The sequence below is a fragment of the Melopsittacus undulatus genome, chromosome 4 (genome assembly GCF_012275295.1).
Source record: "Melopsittacus undulatus isolate bMelUnd1 chromosome 4, bMelUnd1.mat.Z, whole genome shotgun sequence".
Classification (NCBI taxonomy): Eukaryota; Metazoa; Chordata; class Aves; order Psittaciformes; family Psittaculidae; genus Melopsittacus; species Melopsittacus undulatus.
The window spans coordinates 90,601,928-90,624,773 of NC_047530.1; the positions used below are offsets into that span (position 1 = coordinate 90,601,928).

A 22,846-nucleotide genomic window follows, 5' to 3' on the forward strand; every position below is an offset into this window, starting at 1 on the left:
CTCCAGTTGTACAGGAAATCCAGCAGCTTGCCCATGACTACACATAATCAATCACAATCAGTTACAGGCTCATATTACAACACAGGGAACCTTTTTTATCTCTAGCGTGATTACAGAGCCTTATAACCCTCTGAGAGGGCTACTAGGCAAGTGGCACAGGTTAACCCGAGAACATATTTGGCCTAGACGCATGTTGCCAAAGATACTGCAGGAAGCTATACTGATTCCTAAGCATATACACACAACTGATTCTCTCCCCTGCTGCCTTACCAGTGTCCCAGCCAGCTGCCTTCCAGTACCTTACCCACATCTAGAAGAGGTGTGGAAAAGCAGTCCAAGGAAAAGGAAACAAAAAACAACAGCAAAACTCTTGGTCAAGTTCCCAGGAGCAGCAGTGTCAAACCTGGCTGACCGCCAGCACAAGTAAATGCATCTTACCAACCTTAGTGCCACATGTTCAGCTCTCTGAAGTGCTTCACACCTCCTTTCAGAAGCCTCTGCGCAGCACTGTAACTGAACCCCTGCAGCACACTCTCTCCAGCATAGACAAGAGACCATCTTCCCTGTTTCGCTCTGAGACCTTGATATTATTGTACAAAGTGCTTACAGACCAAGTCCTCAACCAGAATTAGCTGACAATTCTGGTAGGGGCCCTGGTAATGAGCTAATTTGTAGCAGCTGAGGGGCTGACTCATTTTTTTTTTTCTGTAATTGCACAGATGAGCTTTATTTGCACCATTCTGGTGATTGTTGAAATAGGCTTGAAAGACCTGATGTTTTTTGTATGTTTCTTTCAAGCAGACAAAAACCTGCTTGTTGGAAGCCCCATGGTTTAGATCCCATAACCTGGTTAACAGAGAAGAAGGGAATGTTCTGTCAGTGAGGTGCAGCAAGAAAAACTTGAGTTTCAGGTTGCTGCCTTAATCATGGGAGATCTCTCTGCTGTAGCACAGGTGGCCTCACTGACCACGAGAAAGCATCACTGAATGAGGATGAGGTGCCTAAGTGTTTTGCAAAATATTGCTGTCCTCTGCATCTATTCTGAACTTGTGGTAGGGGGATGATAACATTTTGCATCATTGCAAGCTTTGGGAAGTTAAATCAGAAATGCTCAAAGACTGTGATTACCAGGATCTGCTAATGCTGAGATGAGTGGCTTGCAGTCTAGAACAGATAAATAAGAAACTGTTGTGAAACCATGCCATGTTGCTAGTGACCACTGGATGAGGAGAGCAAGGGACTGTCTTGTCCAGAGTGCAGACTTTTCTCAGCTTGGAGCTTCTGGTATTGAGGGAACCCTCATGTAGAGGGTCAGAGATTTCATCTCATTTTTCAGTTTTTCTACCCCAGCCGAACATTTTGGTACACACTGTAGCTTTTGTAGTCATAAAACATACTAATTTTAGCATCTGGCATCTCCTTCTTGTAAGAAGACCCCATTTTAATATACTGCTCCTGATTTCAGACAAAGAAATATTTGTGTAGGTCAGGGTGGAACCAGTTAAGCAAGAAAAAAGGGGGCAGATTGAAAGACAGTAAGAGAATCTCCAGTCAAAGGAAAGCATGGCATGGTTAATAACTGCAGGCAGTTGGAGTCTGTGGGAAGGAACTACCATTGCATTTAGTAATTCCAGGCAAGAGTGATAGCTGTACTATTTGTTCTTAAAAAGAAAGTGCAAGATTGCAATTGTTCTTCTTGGGTCTCAGTGGGTTTTTTGTGCCATCTGGGGTGGTGATGCCACCAGAAGAGCCTGTTAGCCCTTTATTTTTCATGCAGATACAATGCTTTGCCTCACTCTGCCAAAGGTGTTTGCAACTGAGCAGGTAGATCGTCAGTAACAACTCCAGTAATGACTCAGCTCCACCTCCTTCCAAGACCTGGCACCAAGCTCCCTCTCACAGGTGGCATTTTGCTGTGCATGAGGCTGCAAATCAGACTCCCCCCACCCAGCAATGTACTGGTATTGCACTGCTGATGGTCTGACATTGACTGTCTCAGATGTAGCTCTTTACAGTGGAGAGATGCCTATGAATCCTGACAAGGGAGGCAAGTGCAAGTTCTGTATATGATAAACAAGATCTTCTGTAAGTTGCTAGAAGTGCTATACCCAAATCCCACATAAAACCCAATCAGATGGTGTGATTTATCACTGACAGCACCTTATGAAAATCCAGTGTAAAATACTAAATTTATGGCCGCCTATGAACAGTAAAGGGCATGTTTCAGTGGCATCCCAAGAAATTCTCATGATCAAATAGAAGGAATTTAAATAAAGTAGAAAATGGCCTTAATGAGTAAAAATTTCCATTGTGTGTGGACATTGCAGAAAGCAAGCTGGAGGAGGGAAGCCTGAAAAATGAGTTATTTCTGAAATGGAGAGTTATCTGGGTTACTCTGAAGGAGGGCTGTACAGCAGACCTCGTCCTGCTCTGCCATCAGTGGAGGGTCCCCAGCTTCTTTGCCTGCTTAGGGATATTTACATTACCATGAATGAGTTTGCCTAGTTTTGATGTGAGGCAGAAGAAAGCAAGTAGGAGAGGGGAATGAAAGGAAACGAAGTGGGAAGTAAGATATCCTGAAAAGAGTATGCATTGTAGCCCTCTGAGGTGCTGTGTGTCAGGCACTAATAAGTGAAAAGGTACCAGAGAAACTGAAGTTTTGTACTGCAGCAATTGTTGGTTCCAAATCCACATACAGATGGATTTGAAGCTGAGGTGGAGTTTGTTAAAGGGTGGATGCAGAGCATTCACACTGGCTCTTATACCAGAAGACTGCATGGTGAAATAAATACTAGATTCAGGAAAACAGTGAGAAAACCTGGGGGCAGATCTTCAACTCCTGCAGATCAGCCTTTCATCCAGAGACTGCTTTACCACATTACCGTGTGAAATAATTGTGATATGAAATAAAAGTCTTCTTTGTGTGCAAAAAGCTCATGAGCAAAGCTCCAATTTTCTTTCTCTTTTCAGAGAAGGTAATATTTCATTTAAAGAAATTATTTCATAGCTAAAACCATACAGGGAGTGAAAAAGATCTACAGTGCCTCATTTGCTTTTCCTATCAGTTCTTGCTTTCTGTCACCTGTATGTGTGCAGAGAATACTGCAGAGAATATCAGTTTGCAAACTGCTTGTAAAATTCACTTACACCTGTTGGAAAGACAGATTTCATTTTATCCTTTTTGTCTGCTGGTTCAGGATACGTTTAATCAGAGGAAATGTTTTAGTCTTAAATTCACGTCTATCGTGCTGAAAGGACATGTACTTCTCTATGTACACAGGTAATCACTAAAAAGTTATCTGGCTACATGTGTTGTTTTCTACCTGTCTTCTAAATCAGAATTCAATGTGCATTTACGACTCCCCTTGAAGGGCTCTGGGGCTATGAAACAGAATACTTCTACTGTAGCAAAGCCTACAAGAAATCTTCATGTAGCTCTAGAAAAACAAATAAGGGCTGTCCCCTTCTACCACCTTAATGTCAAAGTTCTGCATTTCACATCCCTCTAGGGGATGCACTAGACCCTAAGTTTTGTAGCCTTTTGTAGACTTTTACTTATTTTCATTTAAGCAGGTAAGAAAAGCCCACCTGCTGAAGACAAAGTTGTGTTAACACATATGAAGATATTGAGCAATGAAGGAATTCAAAACCCAGGGTTAATCACAGAGGCTGCAGCTGACACAGCCTGCACAGAAGAGTCCCATCTCCCTGATGCCAGCCTCCCACTGAACTGCCAGGGAAATCCAAATGCAGCAGCCGAACCAGCAGATCCAGACTATGCAGATGCCCCAGCAAGCACAGACTATGTAGCCACGCTGCCTGACCTCAGTGCCTTCCAGTCCAAGTGCCGACTTCACAGATTCTCCAAATTCGAATCTGAGGACTCAGGGGTTGAATTGCCAAGTGGGGCTAATTCTCCATCAACACCAACCGGTTCAGAGAAGAGCTTTGTGCTTCACAGCAGAGACTCATTTTGTGACTCGGGTGTGCTTAGCACCTCATCTTCTCCAGAAATTGACCATTTGGTAATGAGAACATGTAAAGAGGATGCCAGAAAAGTCAGCCACCAAGACCCAGACAGTGAAAAGCAAACTGAGTACTACAGCCAGGAGGCAGATGCTGTGCAGGGTCCTACAGCTTCCGTCGAAGACTTATGTGTCCCTCAGGAAGAAAATCCAGATGAACATTTTGACCAGAGCGAAAGTCAGTCTCTGGAAGAGGAACTCACCCCAGAGACAGACCCTCCCAGGGAAAGCATTCTTCACACCTCAGATCCCATAGAAAAGCCAAAGACAACTGCTGACAATTTCCCAGAGAACTTTGGCAGCATGCAAGACCTCCAGATCCATGGCCATCAGCTAAAGAAGTACCCCACAAGCGACAGTCTAGATGAATACATGGATAAATGCTGTAGACTGAGTGAGGTAAGAAACACCTAAACTGAACCTTAGAGCTAGGCCTGTGCAAATATCTCAGCCAAGGTTCAAGTCCTTTTGTTTGTCACAAACTAGGACATATGTGAGTTAGAAAATCTCCCCTGAAACTGCTGTAAGCAGCAAATCATGGTAACTGATTTTTAAGAGCTTTTTTTTCTCAGTAGTGAAATTCTTAAGTTATTCACATATATCAGATCTGGGTAAGGATGACTAATGGCTCATGGAGATCTGATGTTTCGAAAAGCCCTAGATTAGAGAATGGACTAGATTTTGGTCTTAAAATGAAGATTGTGAAGTTAGTCATTGTCCTCCAATACATGTGACATGGATCAGAACATCGTTTCTTCTTCAAGGTCAGGGTATTCATGTTCCGGGAACTGCTGTGCTGCTGTTGTGGTACCAGAATTTGAAGGGAACTTATCTAAGGAGCAGCTAATTTCTGCTCATGTCTGTCCTGTCCTCTTGAGCCAGCTCTTAATGAGTGAGCAGTGAGCACGTGCACAAATTCTAATCTTTCCTTGGCTAGAAATGGAGACTGCATTTTAACTCCCTAGCAGAGGTGTGGTGGGCCCGACTTAAAGACGTAATTTCAGTAGCTTTTTCCACACCAGAATCCTTTCCCTCCTTGCTGTGTACACTGTGCCACAGACAGGAGGATAAAAAGCCCTGCTGCCCCTTCTCCCGTAGTGGATGCTGGCAAACACTCACCCCATGCTGCATACATACCAACAGATCACTGCTTTGTCTGCTCACTGTGGTGGCTTCCATGAACCAGCAAAGGCAAGATAGAAGTGGGTAGCTGATTCATGACAAGGAGACATACCAAAGAGCCCCACAGGCAAAGGGAAAGGAGAGCAGACTAGGTGAAGAGAGTCACACAGACTCACCAAAAACATCAAACAATGCATAACGGGGATTTCTTTTTAGGGTGTTCACTGTGGTAATAGTGATGAATTTAAATGGGAGATGGGTGGAAGGAAGCCAAGTGACAAGTGCTGTGGGCTGTGCACATAATTTTACCATGACCTCTCTGCCTGGGCCCTAAATCATCAGGCAATGGCCTTCCTGTCCAGCATGCCAAACCCTCCTGAGCAGCGAAGAAGGTCAGAGATGGTCCATCTCTGTTAACATTGCATATTGAGACTTTAAAAAGCAACATATGATCCACTTGAGTAGCCTCTTCCTCTCCAGAGCTGTCTCACACACAGCAAAGACAAATGTCTATTTTGCACAGTTCCTAAGCAGTCAGCAGCTTGGCCTTTTGGCAGAGACTTAAAAAAGACCAGAGCAGGAGAGTTTGGCCACAAAGACTTTTTATAAAGTTACCTAAATTCTCTGTCACACTCCAGAGAGTGTGCAGCCAGCTTGGTCTTATCTGACAGCTCTGGCTGCCTGTGAAATTCTTTTAAATCTTCTGTGAAATAGAGATTCAGTTTCCCAAAGAAGAGCATTTAAATAAACAAGAGAATAAATTAGAAAGAAGCTGAAGAGGAAATGAAGCTCTTGGTAGCTTATCTTCCCTCCTTTTTAATATCCTCACTGGCTGAGTGCTAAAGCTCTCTGCCCCAGAGCACTTTTCTTTCTTTGTTTTTTGAGCTGTATAAATACAGCTGTGACCTAGATCCTGGGGAGGATTGCCCCTCTTCGAAGAGCACCTCTGGGCTGCAGGATACATCTCAAGAGCAGTGCTCTTCAAACTGCTGGGAGCCAAGTAGCACCCAAGCTGACCGGAGCAAGAAATGCCCATGGCTGCTGCACCGACTTGTGGCTACAGCTGTGCTGTGTGCCTCCAAGCACAGGAGAGCCTCCTGTAGCTACAGAGCCTTCTGTGCAGCCAGACCTGCACAGGATTGACCTGTCCTCGCTGCCATACAACACAGGCAGGACAGAGTGAGACCTGCTAAGAAATGATGCCTGGATGATCATATGCCCATACAGCTGATGGGTTGTGTTATGGTTCATCCCAGCTGAGACCCTGCTCCAGGCTTACTCTGTGGTTTTCACATTTGCCTGTAACATGTCCAAGACACAACATAGTACTTGCGACATGTTGTCTGGCCTGATGTCATCTCTGGGACTTAAATACCCTGGAAATGCCATTAGTGTTGTCTGAAAGACAGCAGGCCAGTACAGGGTATTCCTGCTCTGCCACAAAGAACATGGCAAACCAAATTGTTCTATCAAATCTATTCCTGCTGCATTAAATTCATGTTGATAAAGATGCAAGAGTGCTTACATTGGCTTATATTTCATGCCAGCTCAGAACATTTGATTTTAGGTGACAGCAGCTTTCTCAGTTTTGTTGGTGGTTTGGGGAATACAACTTCTGAGTATCAATAGAGCAGTTGCTTTTCCCCCACCCAGCTGGCTGGGGCAATGCCAACAGCACCATGCTTAATGGCATACCACAGCCAAACAAGGATTCAGTCTCTGGATTAGGATGCCCCTTGATGTCCTCCCTGACTGCTGAGGCCACTTCCAATAGAACAGGAAGGAAAATGTTGGAGAGACTAGAAATGACCAAATGTTTTGACCATTTGTATTCATTTGCTGAATGGCTTTGGCTGAAAATATACATCAAATCATTTCAGTCTGGCATTTCTTAAACAAAGCTTTCAGATCTTTTGTTTTGAACTGTCATTATTTTGACATTTGCCTACATTTAGAAAGATGAAAGGAAGTGGAAGCTGTCAAACAACAAGTGAAAGAACTTTGAAGCCTAAATAAAAGCATTTCCTTTTAAGCCAAATGAAATGTTTGGGGTCAGTTTGAAGAGACATAGCTTTTGATGCTTTTGCTTTGCAAACACTTCCTCATACTCCATTAAGTTTACATTTAAAGTCAGCCCATACCCCTAGAAGAAGAGAGAGGGTGAGAGCATTGACATCATTAAATAAAAAAAACCCCACATTATTCACACAGTACTAATTATTATCATGGGCCAAAGCAGTCAAAATACTTTTCTGCAGAGAGTGGTACAGTTCAGAGAGCACAGGGCAACCTGTGATGGTCAGCCCCATAGCGTGTGCGTGCTGCTTAGAGGAAACCAGAAGCTATCAGCAAGCACAGCCCCTCCTGGACAGCAGGGTGGAGCCGCCAGAAATATACAGCACGATCCCTCTCTTTCCTGTTATTCACAAGCCTTTTGGTGTTGTCAACTTCTAGTGACAAATGCTCAGCCTGTGGCGTCACTAATCATTTGCCCTAAGCCCACAATGGGAAATTTGTAATTACGTGCCTTAGCTGTCAGTGCAGTGACCACACTGCCCTCATATTTGGCCATCCGAATGTGGTGGAAATGGGCAGTGAGGGATTTATGGGAGGATGGAGCAAGGTATAACTCAAAACTATCCACAAAAGAAAGTGAAGAGCATTGCGTGAAGCACAGAAACCTCAGTCACTGCAAAAACCACCAGCGAACTGTTGGCTGAATGACGAAGAGCTTCACCTGCAAGCCAGTTCTGCCTGTCAGCTTCAGCTCCTGCTGCCATGTCCAGCCCAGGACAGTTTTCCACTGAGCCCAATGGAAGAAGGGCCTGTCACATGCATCAAAGTAACAGATAACATTAACATTTCAGAGACAGGACAAAAAAAAAATCTGAAAAGCAGATTTTGATTATAACTCAATTGGACAAGAGGCTTGAAAACAAGTCTTTCTTGCAGCTTCCACTGAACTTCAAACCTTCGCAGTGCTCAGATGTTGCAGTGAGCATGATGTTACATGTACACAGAGGGACAGGCTCCCACCTCTGTGATTCTGGTGGATTCAGAGGAAAACTGTGATTTTACACTAGTGAAAATATTGACTGAAAGGCTCTAAATAAGCCAAAGTTCCCTGTGCAGATGCCAGTCTTGTGAGCCAGCAGAACTGCGATAGTTTATTGCCAGCTGAGCAGGGACACATGTACTGAAAACACGACTCCAAAACTTTGCCAGGGGAGCAATAACAAGGCCAGAAATCACTCTTTAGTTACATGTGTGTAAAGTCAGCATAGTGCACCTAACTCCACAGGGTCAAAACTGCAATGGAATTAACTCAGCGTAGTATAGCTGAGAGCCCTGGATTCCTTTTCTTCCAGCCAAGAGTCTGGCTCAGTCTGATGTACCTGGAAGCAAAATCTGTCACCTATATATACATTACTTTTCTAGAGCAACTTTAACCATCTGATTCATACATTTTGTTTGCCTTACCTCTGCATCTTCAGCTTCAAAAAAATAGGTGAGATGTTTTTCCCTCTTAGGTTTCGTCAACTCAAAAATGGGCACATGGCTTTTGTTCCAATACCATTTGACAATCCCCATCTGGGGGATGTGAAAAATTTCAGTCCAGTTAGGTGAATGTTTTGGTAAGCTTCAACTAGGAGTACAGAGATTGGAAGAGAATCATCCTGGAGGATGTTTGCAGTTTTTTCTATGGTTGTTCACCCTCCACTGCTAGCATAAAACTGTCTCACAGGTGCTGGGAGGAAAATATTTTGACCAGAACGTGAGAGCACAGGTTCTATGCTGTACTTGGCATGACCAGAAGGTAGCGAGGACTGCTGCGGTGTTTCCAGTCTATAGAAAAGAAAGTCCTGGAAGGGCCCCCAGAGAGGCCTTATCTGAGCAATTGTTTGGGGGGGCAACCATCTAAATTACAAAAATTTTCTGTATTGAGCACCTGCCATATCAAAGCAATCCTCATGCTAACGGGCCTTGTGGCAGGGCAAGCAAGGTGAAGCATTCCCCCTAAAAGCTTTTTGCCCTTACACACTAACCACAGAGGTGGCTGGCCCTGCAGGGATGGGCAAGCACCAGAGGCCCTGTCTGATTTGCCTTTTGCTCATTTGCACTTGCTGGGATCACTTCAATAAAATGCAAGTTAATTTCCTATTAACTAGACCAAAATGTCTGCCCTGAGTAGTCTCTGAAGGCTGGCTGTGAAACAGGGTTCTCCAGCCTATTGAGTACAACCTTTAGTCTTATTTACACCCTCTACAGGTGTAAATCTACCTTGCCCCAAAACCTGGAGCAACTGCTGTATGCATTTTCCTACTCATTTTCTGGGCACCTATATTTATGCTCAGGAGTTGGAAGTTCTCCCTAACTTTTGCTAGAAGTCAGATTTTTTCCATGTCTGCTCCAAACACACCTTTGCTTTCAAGTGCCAGCAGCCCAAGAGACAGAGCACTGAAAATCAAGACCACCTTCTCTTCTCCTTCCCTGCCTGTTTTGCCCTATAAACCTAGCACCCATGAACATGAAGAAGGACCTTACAACGCTAAGCACAGGACAAATATGGAACAAAAAGGGGGTGTCTAAGTGAAAGAGGTCACAGTCAAATGCTTTATGCTTTCTCTCAAATCCTGAGGTTACAGCCATATGTTTTACTTCATCCTCTTTTCCAAGAGTGACTCTGTCTCTTGTAGACTTCTGTTGTGTTTCTACAGCTATAACAGGTTGGATTTGGCTCACTGTCTCCTTAGGGCAATACAGATATACCATCAGCCACTGTAACAGCAAACTGGCAGAAAGGGGAGTTAAATGTACAAAAAAGCGATAATGAGTGGCTACTTACATTTTCAAGGATAATGAATGGGACAGTGTAAAAAAAATTGACTATGCATTTTGGGACAGCTCAATACTGCCAGATTTTCAGAAGTTTATATCATATACTTCCTGCAAATCATGCTTCTGGAGTTGGACACCCCCAGATCCCTATCTGCTTTCAGATATGTTGGTTATAATTGCTTTGATTCAAGCATTTCCCAGCAGATGCCATGGAGGCTTTGTTCTCCCTGAGGGTCCTGGAGCTGTGCCCCTTTCTACCACACAGACACAGTTTTATGGCTGAGAAACCTTTGTCTTGCCACCACTTCTGCGGGCTCTGCCTGAGAGGAAAATAAAACTCATGACTGTGAATTACTGGTTGGCTTCTATTCACCACAGTTTTTCATATGATTTCATGTGACCTCTGTCACAACCTCAGACACAAAAGCATCTGGACATAATAATACCTGTTTATAAATAACATTGTATCATCATTTGTTTAAAAAGAAGTAAATCCTAATGTTGATTATTTTTGAACACACCATGAGCTTTCTGACATAATGAAAAGACAGGAAGAGTCCCAAGGCTGGCATTTCCCCAAAAATGTAGATTGTTGTGGGAAAGGAGACAGAGTAAGCTTCCTGCTTTTGTGGAGGGAACTTACTTTTTTTTTAAGTAAGATAAACTTAGAGCACTGCTTTTGTAAAGATTGAGGCTTATTTTACTTACTTATATCACAGGCACATCAGCAGGCAGGGCCAAGGTGGAAGTGAGCCTCTGTACAGATTTGCTAGTAGCATGTCCACTTGCAGCGCAGGAGAGGATACTTGCTGTGCATGGGGAAGTCCTGGGGCCAGAAATGGTGAGGTGCAGAGCAGGGGCTGGGAAGCACCATTGCCTTTCTTCTGCCACAGGATTACTGTCTCTCTCCAGCAGCATCCTTGGCTGAGCAGCAGTGAGACTCTGCAGGCCCTTGGTGTGGAGAGGTCAGTGGTACAGAATATCCCACCGTACCCAGACAGCAGGCTTGATCCTGAAGATTTTCTTTAGACATCTCTTAATGACAGAGAAAGTAGCAGCAGGAATGTAATCTGGGATCTGCTAAAGACCAGTGGAAAGATGTTTTTTCACCTTGGCAGCATGGTTCAGGCACATTTCCCTTTCACTGACCCACTAGTGATGAGGGTCTGAGTTCAGCTGTGCTCTAAGGATTGCAGATTGCCAAAGGCAGACCAACCCAAGTTGGTCACAAAGAATCAAATCATTGCAACCTGCAGATATGTGTCTTTGGGTAGGGGCCAAGCTCAGCTTCACTACACATAAGTGAGACTTGTGCTGGGGCTTACGGCTAAGTAAGCCATACTAACCCCAGCCATACCATACACTAGAACTATATTTGTTTGTAAGGGTCCTGTGGCAAGTAAAAGACAAAAATTACCCTGGGAGGTGAAAGTGGTTGACATGAGGTTGTCCTCTGTGTCAGGCTGTGATCATTTAGATGAGTTCCTCTGATGGCACACCTTGCCAAGTAATCCATAAAAGAGCTGTGCGCAAGCAATGCTGTAGTTTAGACCTGCCCATAACCAAAGCCCCTTGCAAAAGGAAGCATAAGTGTCTTTACCATAGCCCACACAACTGTAAGGCCTGTTCTGGGCTCCCAGCTGCTAGCAAGAATTGCTCTGCTGTTAATTCATGATCCAAGACACATTATTGTTGCAGGTGAACCAAGGTAACAGCAAAGCCCTAGGCTCTGGTCTGGGATACCTGGAACACATTTGTCAACTGATTGAGAAGATTGGGCAGCTGCAGGAGCACAACATGCGTCTCCAAAAGCAAGTTTGCAGCTTGCAGAAAGAGCAGAAGATCAGCCAGATAAAAGAGGTAAGCAGACACCATAGTATCTTCAATTAAATTATATACTCAAAGCCCAGGCCCAGATTTAAAGTTCCAAGTTTGTGTAAGAGAAGATGCTAATCTACTTGACCACGTACTCACCTGGGCTGGGTGCGCTGGTCTTCAGGAAGCCTTTACCCACCATAGTGGGCTCACCTTCCCTTAGGGTGGGCTTGGGTTTCTGTTCTTGTTCAGTTTTGTTTCCCAGGTGTGCTTGTTTCTGTTGAGTTAAAAAGTGTTCTAACTTCATATGATGGCCAGCTCGGAGTCAGTAGCTTTTACTTCTCTACAGCTCTAAACTTCCCAATAACATATCTCCCCATGTCAATGCTATCAAAACAAAATCCATGGTACTCCATAGCAATTGTGTTTTGAATTAAAAGCTCTTTCTTTTCCTTCTGGTTTCAAACTGTCAAAATCACAGAATTTCCCACAAAACAGATACAGTGGGAAAGAGAAGCAGTGGTACTACTACCCGACTCCATAATCTCTTTCCCTTACTGCACTTCTGAGATGCCAAATGAAGAATCTCTGACATGAAACATCTCAGCGTGTCCATTTGTCTTTTTTATCATCCAGACCTAGCTAGGGAATTTGACTGAAATTTGCAGATTATTTCAGCATCCTCCTAAACAGCATTTTTTAGCCCCTGCGTATTTCGTTCAGCAATATCCCACCTCTGCTTCTAAGTTCTTTATTTTGGCCATCACACCAGGTTTCCAGCTTTTTTCCTCCCCTCCCTTTCTATTTATTTTATCACTCCTAAAAGAACAGAAGGGGTTTGTCACACTCAGCTATTTCTTCCTAGCCATGCTGTGGCGAATCTTTTATTCTCCCGACAGTGTCATTCCTCCCCTAGTGCCACCTGCTGGGACTGGATCTGCAGTAGGTGACTGACTCCTCTTCAGAGCCAAAGAAAAGTTGAATCAGGTTGCAGAGTAGCCCGTCATTTCCATGTACCCATCTCTTATGTTCAGAGGAATGCAGCCTCCTACATAGAGCCTGGGAATTGTTAACGCATTTCCTGAAGCTTTACGACTGTGAGTCATTGCTCAAAGTAACTCTTCCAAGCTGCGAATTCAGGGTCAAATCCTCATCTGGCATATATGCCCCCTCCTTCCCAGTTTCTACTGAAATAAAAGGCACAGTGTTTTCTTTAAATATTTTGAAACTTGGGTCTTTGTATTTTCCAAGATGTCTCAGCTATGCCTTCTCAGCCATATTTGTCCCCTACTGTTCAGTGGGGAATTGGACACCTAGATGTCCAACTGCATTTGCACCATGCTCTGCATGGGTGTTCTCTTTCAGGTATCTCTGTGGTTCCTCCATCTCCTGTCATGATGGAGCTCCTATAAATGATGGAGCAGCTCTCCATCATTTTCGTCTTCAGAGTCACAGCCCCTCTGTGTAGAAGAGGAACACTATACTACACCCATTTGCCATGAGATGTGAATGTTGCTGTCCACATCACATTTTGGAAGGCATCCTAAGGCTGCTTTCCAAATCATGTTCAATCTCCATGCAGACTACAAGCATAGAAAGGATTCCATGCCTCAGACGCATCTGTGGAAGATACAACCCCAAGAGCAGAGATGGGTTGATGTAGTACTAAGAGCTGGCCGTGAGGACTGTAGGTAGCCAGTGCTCCCAATGATGTTCTTGAGAGCTGTACAGACATCACTACAGAAACTGATGACATTTTGATCATGGGATGCAAAGGGAACATAGTTACTCCACATTCTTTGGTTTACCAGGAAATCTTTAATGCTGTGGGCATTAATGCATCTTTCACCAGACTTTCAAGCCCAAAGGTAATGTGAAGTGCCATGCTGCTGTGGCGTGTATCCAGAAGAGATGTTACGTTAAAACTGTCAATGCCTTGGGGCTCTCCAGAGGTGCTAAGTTGGTGTTGCCCTGTCCTGGTTCCAACACCAATAGCTTGGTTCCCTTTCCACTTCGGCTGGATAAAGCTCTACCTGCTTCCTGCCATGATAAACTCTTGTGTGACATGGTTGTGCAAGGTAGAAAATCTTCCCTGCCCACCACAACTAGAGCAGAAGTACAGCAGCTGAAGTACCAAGTACAGTGAATCTGACTGGTAATATGCAAGCAAACAATGGCACCCCATCAATAAAAATACAAGGTATTGTCTGTGCACATTCCAAAGCAAATAGTGCTGTCTTAAAATGAGAGTCATTATTGTAACAGATCTGTTTATTTACACAAATGCCTTAGCTGAGCAGCCCTGTGTTTAGAAATTTGTATTCAATTCCTTCTGGGAAACAAGCGTGAAAGATGCTGAGTTAATATAAGTTGAACATCAATGAGCCCATGAAAAATTCTATGTTGCCTGCTCCAGGCTGCTTAGCCTTTTATAAAATTAAATAATTTGTCTGGGTTCTGATGGTTCTCAGGAAAACATTGGGCATCCTTCACTGTAATGACTGCAATTTCTCTGTACCATCACACCACCTGGTTACCTTGGGCCATTGCAGCCTGAGAGTCTGCATGCTTTCCTTTTGTCTGGTGTAGGAGTACATTCTTCAGCATTGCTCCTGTGGAGCTGCCAGTGTCCTCAACTCACACCAAGACATGAAGACATCTTTTGCTGGGAGGAGCAGACCTCACAGCCTTTTAGTTCAGACTGGAAACCCATCCGATCTTTCCATCATCCCAGAAATAGGAGCAAACACTGAAAAGCTGAGCAGCTGCAATGGTGAGTTCGAATGCCTCAAACCTGTCCTCGTGCTTGCCACCAGTTGGTGAAATAAGCTGACTGGCAACTTCCTTTTCCTTAGGAAAGACAGATGAGAACAGAGCAAGTTGTTAAAGGAGCTAAACTTTAGCTGGAAATCTAAGAAATGCATTTTAAAATCTACTCCTAGGATTTTAACACTTACTGCTTCATATGTATGAAGCAAGACTCTTTGCTCTGCAGCTGTGGCTACAAAGATTAGGACAAATGTGTTACAAAATGGGTCTCTCTTTCAGAAACTTAGCATGCTCAAATGGATTTGTTAGTGGAGTCCCTCCATTTGGCTTTAAAACACCACTAGCCAAGGTAGAATTTGATCCAAGATGGAAAGCCTTATGCCTGTTGTTAGTCTCATACCCTCTCAAGCAGGCACAGAACACAGAACATTCCTAGAGGATGACTTATTCTATATAGACCAAGTAGAAATAAGCCCCAGCTGCAAAGCTTGGATCCAGAGACCAACTTTTCCTGAAGGCTGAGAAAGACTGGGCTCAGCCTACTGATGATAAAGCCAGCTGAAAAGTCTGGATCCAATGTTAGATGTGAGCCAGCCCACTAAGCAAGGCTGATTAGTTTATTTCAAACCTTGGACTTAAGCCTGCCTCTAATACCTGGTGAAATGCAGAACATCAATGCACCTCCTAGCAGGGTTGAGTCAGAGTGTAGCTGGCCTTTGGGATCTCAAGTGCTGAGCAGTTTCAGAGCTCTTTCCTGGCAGTTTCAGAGCAGGCCTGTAAGGAAAATAAGACCATGAGGAAGCAATTAGAAAGTCCTGTTGTGGTCAGACACTTTTTTGGAGCATTTATCTTCTTTCCACTGCAGCTTTGCATGAAAGCAAATGGGGTCTCACCCCATTATTAAGTCTCTAGGGTTCTCATCCCATCTGGAGTTGCAGCTTGCTGGCAGCATTGCCCAGAAGCTGTCCTAACAGGACATTGATGAGAAACATGAGCAAATCATTGCATTTCATTGCAGGAAGTGAGAGATACCCAGAATCAGGAAACAGCCAACCAATGGTGGGACTCAGGAAGTTGTCAAACAATAGGAACAAGGAGAATGAGTACAGAGAAGCTGGTAATATGACTGAGGTACAGGCTTTTCCATCAAAGGACCCTGCAGTAAGAAAGGTGAGTGATAAGCTTGGATTCAGACTCCAAATGGGATGTGTGGGGGAAGTGGGAAGTTCTGCTCAGGCAGATCAGAATGGGGTGCCATGAGAACAAGCCAACCCCATCTCGTAGTGAATGGTGCTGGGCAGTGCGGGCCAGGCTGCTCTATGCCTCTCGGCTCTCAGCCTTATAAGAAGTCAATGGCTATATCTTTATGCTAAGAAAAGCACAAGCAGAGCAGTGGTGCAGGGGAGTGGAGCACTGCAGATATCAGCATGGGCTTTAGCCCTCACTACAGGTAATGCATGAACTCTGCCTAAGTATCTTCACTACTGCTACTACCCAGATTAAACCAACTACACATTCATTACCACATATAAAAAACCTAGTAGGTCAAATCTTCATTGACAACACTTAGTACCAGCCTAGCAGCATATCAATATAATTAGCTCCAGTCCGCAAAACATGTTTCAGGGAGCCAGGATGAATTCTTTTCCTCTCCCTTTTTTTCACATTGTTTGTGGCTGCCTCAGCTTTTTCAGGTTCTGTTGGGGTTCAGAACAGCTGAAATATCAGGGCAGAGGCTCTAATCACAGTATTCCCAGGCTGACAGGAAAGAGGAAGGAGGAGGTGTCGCACAGAAAGACCTTCTAATGAAATTTCCACCCCAAAGTTGCAAATAAGTTGCAAACATTTTGATGAAACATTTCAGAATCAAATCAAGGCAGAATCCTAGAAGGTGCTCTGTGTTCTGACTTGTGTCCAGTGAACTTCTGGAGTGCAAGCATTATATTAAGCAAATAGGAAGCCCTGATGATTTCACAGAACTGCAGAATCAACTCTTCAAACTAAATCCTCATGCTCTTTTTGTTACAACACACCTTAGTATTGTCACTTAGTATTGCATTTTGTACCCTGAGCATTAAATGCCCCATTTACTTCTAAAGTGCAGATACTACGTGGGAATCCTGCTACACAAATCTGGCACTACTGGGTGTTGTACACATGAACTGGCAGTCTAAATACAAAAGAGAGGCAAAAGGTGGAGGAGGAAAGAAGGGATTATCACACATGTGAGGGACTGAACTGTAAAGAGATAAAGGACTTGACAGAGGCTATGGGTGGACTCCAGGACAGAGCTGAGAATACAGTCTGTTCCCAGCACTGTTGAGATGATCTGTCTTATTTATCAGTGTATTTGCCTTTTGTTTTTAGGGTCTGGACGTCAGCAAAAACATCTCGGTATGTACTGCCTTTCCAGAATATATTTAACTAGTACCTGCTTTAGCATGGACTAAACCCCTGTGTAGTGCATGATATTATACATGAATAAAAAAAGGTTCACTCACTCCCAATGTTTACTTATCAAAGTAAGAGACAGACATATATGATGACTTACTCGCATGTCGTTTGCTGTTCTCTCACCCCCGCTGCAGACAACAGCTAGCTAGCCTTCAGGAACAGGAAACTGCTCAGGCTTTCTGTGACATGAGCAGTGCTTGTTTTTCTGGGATACCACCAGCACAATAAGCGACTAACTGCTGAGACCTCCAAAACCCTTCCACAGGACACATTAATCCTAGTAGTAAACACAAAGGTTTGATATTTTCATGAGTAAACAGTCTCACAGGCAATTAACTCAATAGCACAGAAACCGGTGTTGCAGTTTTCAGCTCCCAAGGTGGTCACAACCCATGGAGTAATGGCTCTGCTGGTGGCACAGTGGGAAGGCACCTCCGGACCTGGCAGAACAAAGCCCCAAATGTGACAATGGTTTCAGAACTTCATTAGACGGGAACCATTTCTTCCCACTACACTAGTCCTGGGGCATGATCGTTTTTGTTCTGTTCCCAAGGTTTTCCAGCCATTACTTTAGGAAATTTAAAACAATGTAGCAAAAAAACCCCCAACAACCTATTAAATTTTTTGGTACGTGGCTCCTTTACAGTTCAAGAGTCCAGATGAGCTCACAGCCTGAAGAGAATAAACATCAGGGAGGGCCTCATGGGACTCTCTGACCTCCTGATAATCTCTATTAGCATTTCAAATGTAAGTGCCCAAGAGCTGCAGCTTGCAGACCTGACAGGAAAACAAAGGCTTGATCTCTTCTAATTCATGGTCCACAGAAGTCATCAACTTGAAAAGGGCTGATACCAATGCACCTGGCCTAATAGAAAGGAGAATGGAGTCAAGCTGCTTTTTTGTGTTGTTTTTGTTGTGAAGGCCCCCTGGGTGCATATGAGTAGGTAGGAAACCAAACCTTTAGCACAGTATAACAATAAGGTAAAACGTGCCATTTGGCAGCCACTCACTCGACAGTGAAGTGCCTTCACTCTGTGAAATCTTGGGTCAGAAAGAACAGGAGTGTCCTAGTAACAGAACAGTTTGGTAACAAAATAGAAAAAGGATGGTATTAGTGACAGTTGATCCATCCTGTCTCATTGTGTCCCATACAAGTACAGGCTGGCCACTGGGCATCATTGCAAGGTGGGGGGGGGGGTCCCGGTACCTGACTCTTATCTGTCTGAAATAAGGAATCTCCCCTCTTCCTACCACCCTGGAGTACCCTGAAGTGTCATATGTTGGCCAGATGAGATCTGCCAGCAGCTAGCCTTTGGTCCTTCACGTTGTGGCTTCTTTTTGCTCCCTAGGGTGAGAGCCATGCTTGGGGGAGAATGAAAGATCTTATGAGGAAGACACGTCTGAGAAACCAGAACAAGCTGGGTCTGTCCTCTGCCGCTCTGAAGAGGTCCTGTCCACAGCTGTACAGGTAAGGCAGAGCTGTGGGAGATTTTCGGTTAGTCTTTGGGAGGAGGTGATGGGAGGTTTACCTCTGGTTGCTGCTGGCTGGAGAAGACCTCTCCTTACCCTTGGTCCATTGCATGTAGTGATCCTGGCCAGCAAAGCGATTTGCCTCCTTGGTGCCTCAGGTGCTCTAAGATCCTAACTGGATAATGTTACCTGTGTGAAAATTATGGAAATGTTAGAGTCCCTAAATGAAGATACTTACCCCCAGCAGGGCAAGGGCATGTTGACAACTAGTCAGAGCCATTCTATAGGGTAATGACTTGTCTTTCTGCTCACTCCTGAGTATTGCAGTCAAGGTTAATGCTGTCCTCTATCCACCTTCACACTTTCCATCTAGTGGAACTGTAATCCATCTTGCGTCTGACATGTGATGGGATGGGACAGTCAGGATCAGCTGGAAGTTTTCCTGTCAGAAGAAGATGACATGAAGTTTGCTGAGAGTGTGCTTATGGGCAGGATGTGCTTGTTGCTGGAGATAAACGTTTGGGTCAAGCAAGGTTTAATTTCTGTTAAGAAATCTGTGCTGGTCCCTTGGGCAAGTTTGTCTACCAGTTTAGTTACAGCCTGGCCTCTGAGCTATGCTGTGCAGTGCATGTCTCTCTGAGGTGATGACAGTGCTGCCAGCTACCCCTTGCACAGATATTTCCTGTGTGTTTGCCAAGATCTCCCAGCTGGTCTAGTGAATTTGGGTTGTTTGTGTACATAATCAGGTAACAGGAAGAGACTGGGTATCTTACTCACCAAAGCAGAAGCATGACACGGAGTTGCATACCTCCATGTGTTTTTTCAGCTGAGGTCTCAGTAACCTTATGTGAAACAGCTCAAATGTGCTTAAGCCCTCCTCAGATTTTAGAGGGGGTGGTGATGGGGGAACAGCAGTTGTTTAAGCACTCAGGAATGTCCCATTGTTCCCCATAGCCTCTACCTACCTTAAAAAACGCACAAGGGAACAGGGAATCTCATAATTACATCTGGAAAAAAAATCCGCTGTAGTTAATGGAGTGATTTTTCCAGCTGGGAAAAGCTTGGTTGGAGCCCAAGCACATGTAACAGGCAAGCTTCCTCCTATTGTTTGAGAAACTGAAAGAAACACAAAGCAGAAAGAGATCAAACAGTTCCATCTAAAATAGATGGTAAACCAGCTGGGGTAAAACCACAAACTCTTGGGAACCTTCCCTCCAAACCTGAATAGAACCAGGATTTTATTTGGGTTTCAGAAAAGTCATGTCTCTGTGATATCCCATTTGTCCCTTTCTCTGCAGCACTGAGGACACTGAGAATTGCAGGCTAGGTCCTCAGCTTCATTGGGCTGACTCCAACAGGGTCAGCCCAATAGCTCCTAACAGAAACAGCTTTTGCGACTTCCGCATATGTATTGGACAGCTACTACTGCCATGGAAATGCTGTATAGCAAGATGCCAAGTTGATGATTTCTTTCACCTGGCTGTAACTGGACAGCCCCAGATATCTCATACACTGATTCTTCCAGGCTGCTTTCCATAGCTGATGAATGGCCTTCTCTTTTCTTTCACTAACTTTCTTCTCCCATATATCTACATAAAACCCTTGCCTCTACTCATGCCCTTTATCTCCCTTCACTGCCTCTTCTCCTGCTTCCTACCTTTTATTCCCGAGCCGTATCTGCATTTGATCTTGCCCTTTTTGTCCCACACCCTGAAACAGCAGTGCACACTGGGCTTTTCACCAGTGCCTGAAAAACCTGGGCACCTTGCTCCTATGGCATTTTGGATACATAGCAGCCCTCAGCTCCTTCGAAATAAAAAGTTAGGTTTAGGGTTAGTGACAGGGCTTCAAATGCTGCTGGAGAAAAAATGAAGCCCTTCCTGCAGTGGAATGGCAAAGCAAGAAAATCTTGCTTGTCTACAGCTCTTGACAAAGCAAACATTGAAGCCCTGATATTCTCAGAATTTAAAGCCACTGTCTTTGCTTTAATTTATGAAACATGTTTGTCCTGGCTCCGGTTCTGTTTGTACATGCAGGCATATGGAATTGGCTGGCTTTTGCTTACCCAGGCTTCCTTGGTCACAGAGACATCTCCCAAGGTGTTTCACTGGAAACAGGTCGGAGCCTGATGCCCTGTATTAACATACAGCTGTGAAGGAAGCAGAGAGGTGCCTTCCAACCCAAACTATTCTATGATTCTCTTTGTTGCTTTTAACACCCAGTCATTTGGGCAATTAGGGAAAGTCTCTTTGTTTTTGTTTTTATAACTAGGTCAAAGCAAATCCCCTTTCATGCTCCCACTCTGCTCTGATGAATGATCTACTCAGGGCAGTTGTTTTGGTTTTCTTTTTTATTTTCTTTTTTTTTTCTTTTTTTTCTTCAAACATCCACAAAATAATTCTCAGAGTAGAGATAACTTCGTTCTTCCAGCAGGAGAGGGGGGCCTGCCAAGGTAAACGTACTGGCACAAGACTTGGTGGTTTGTCATACATTGCTCTGAACAGGCTCCGGTTTTCATTTCATTTTTCTTTTCCTGCTAGTACATTTACTCCTGCAAAGCAAAATTTTGTGCAAAGGGCCAGACCAGGCAGATGAGTGACTTGATTATAGTGTCGTGAACTTAAGCAGCACATGGGCCTGGATCTGACCTGTGGCAGGAAAAGTAGATTTCTTCCCCAGATCATTGCAGAATAATGCCTCCACAAAGAGCAAGGAATTACTTCTAGCTCAAATGACCCCCAAGACAAAAACTTGTTGCCCTTCCAAAGTGACTAGTTTGATAATGATAACAGATGATATGGTCAAATGCTTGCCCTTGTTAAACAGTTACAACCTGATGCTGCTTTGAACAGCCTGACATGTGAAAGTTGGGCTGAAAGTTATGCAGGAGCCAACCTTGATCAAGTTATTGCCTGTATGTCGCCACTCCATCTGACATTATAAAATGTGTGAAGTTGGCTCTGGCTACAATTGCGTTACAATCTCCAAAACCCAGGGTCAAGGAGAAGCAAATTAACACATTTACATAATTTTTACTTACTTTCCCTACCTCCCTTTGAGGACAAACAGAGAAACATACAGCCTTCCACTGCTTGCCATTACTGCTGCCGAGAAGCAGACTGGCCCAGCAGTTTTTCCAGCCCTGGCATAGATACAGAGGCAGCTATCTCATTGGAAGTAATTGTGCTCAGGAGCTTTTCTGACGCTAGCCCCAACCACCTGGAAAGGCAGGATCTAATTTGGGAAGCTTTGGGCAATCCCATTCTGGCATTCCAGTGCAGACACACCTACCTGTGTATCTGTGGGAGTTGCAGTTTTAATGTAAACTGCGTGGGAATGAGCTAACCTCAAATTATGTTATCTTTCATGGTAAGGATGCTAATTTCAGTTTGACAGCCACCAAAAGCTTGCTGCGATACGATAACTGCTTCGTGGTTAAGGTAAAGTAAGTTAGGAAGGACAGTGCAGTTCTAACATGACAATTCCCATCTTCATTATTGTATAGCAAAGGCTGAAAAGGGCCCTAGAGCTGCATATCTGGGTCCAAACACTGCCCTTCATGTGGGAAATTACTACTGAGAGATCTCTGTGCTCAAGGTTGTGAAGCAGATGAAGAATTAAAGAATAACTTCAAGGCAGACGTTTGACAATTCCATTGAAAAAGAATTAAAAGCTGAACAAGATAAAAATCATACAACATTTAGGTCAAAAAGAAAAGAAATTTGTAGCTGGCAAAATAAAAAATCTGCACCACATGAGTCAGGATTTTGAGTTGAAAAATTTGTAAAATGAAGGATTTGAAGCAAATAGATGTTACTATTATTTTAAATAAATAGCTTTGAAATACTGTATTAAAAAACCCCACAAAAGTACAGCTATTCTTTCTTAAACAGCAGCTATTTTTCAAAAGCGTTCCAGAAGGTTTGTCTTCCATAGCTCCCAGAGGGATGAGCTATTACAACCAAATAGGATGCATTACACTTATTTCAATCGTATGTAATAAATAATGAACAAAAAAAATAATTTGGAGACAGTCTGCAGCTAGCTCACTGTTGTTCTTCAAAATGTCTCATTTCCTACTTACTACTTCAGGCCAGAGTTTTTAACTTCTCTGTGACATTCATCCACCAGTCTCTCCCCTTCGCTTCCAGCTAGACAGAAAATAGTGGTTGCTGTCAACAAACTGATGTTTGTATTCATCCATTATATTGTGACTCTGTGCCAAGTGCTGCATTTTGTAGCTCTTTTTTTCCCTTTTGTATGCTGCCACAAATATTTGGACAGTATCTGTTTTGGAATGTCAAACTGGAGAGGGGGAAGCTGCTCTGGGTGCAGCTTGGATGTTAAATACA

General features: G+C 43.9%; 1 protein-coding gene across 4 annotated transcripts in view; it reads left to right on the plus strand.

Annotated features, from left to right (window-relative positions):
- Positions 1 to 22,846, plus strand: part of LOC101875801 (uncharacterized) — a 32,312-nt gene that overhangs the window by 6,574 nt on the left and 2,892 nt on the right. For 2 of the 4 annotated variants that reach the window (XM_031053167.2, XM_034061897.1), the window contains exons 2-7: positions 3,571 to 4,424; positions 11,685 to 11,846; positions 14,391 to 14,574; positions 15,589 to 15,740; positions 16,938 to 16,964; positions 18,374 to 18,492. In XM_031053167.2, the coding sequence (XP_030909027.2) occupies positions 3,571 to 4,424; positions 11,685 to 11,846; positions 14,391 to 14,574; positions 15,589 to 15,740; positions 16,938 to 16,964; positions 18,374 to 18,492 (1,498 nt within the window). The remainder of the gene's footprint in view (positions 1 to 3,570; positions 4,425 to 11,684; positions 11,847 to 14,390; positions 14,575 to 15,588; positions 15,741 to 16,937; positions 16,965 to 18,373; positions 18,493 to 22,846) is intronic. The other 2 variants (XM_005154106.3, XM_034061898.1) reach the window with 1 other exon arrangement.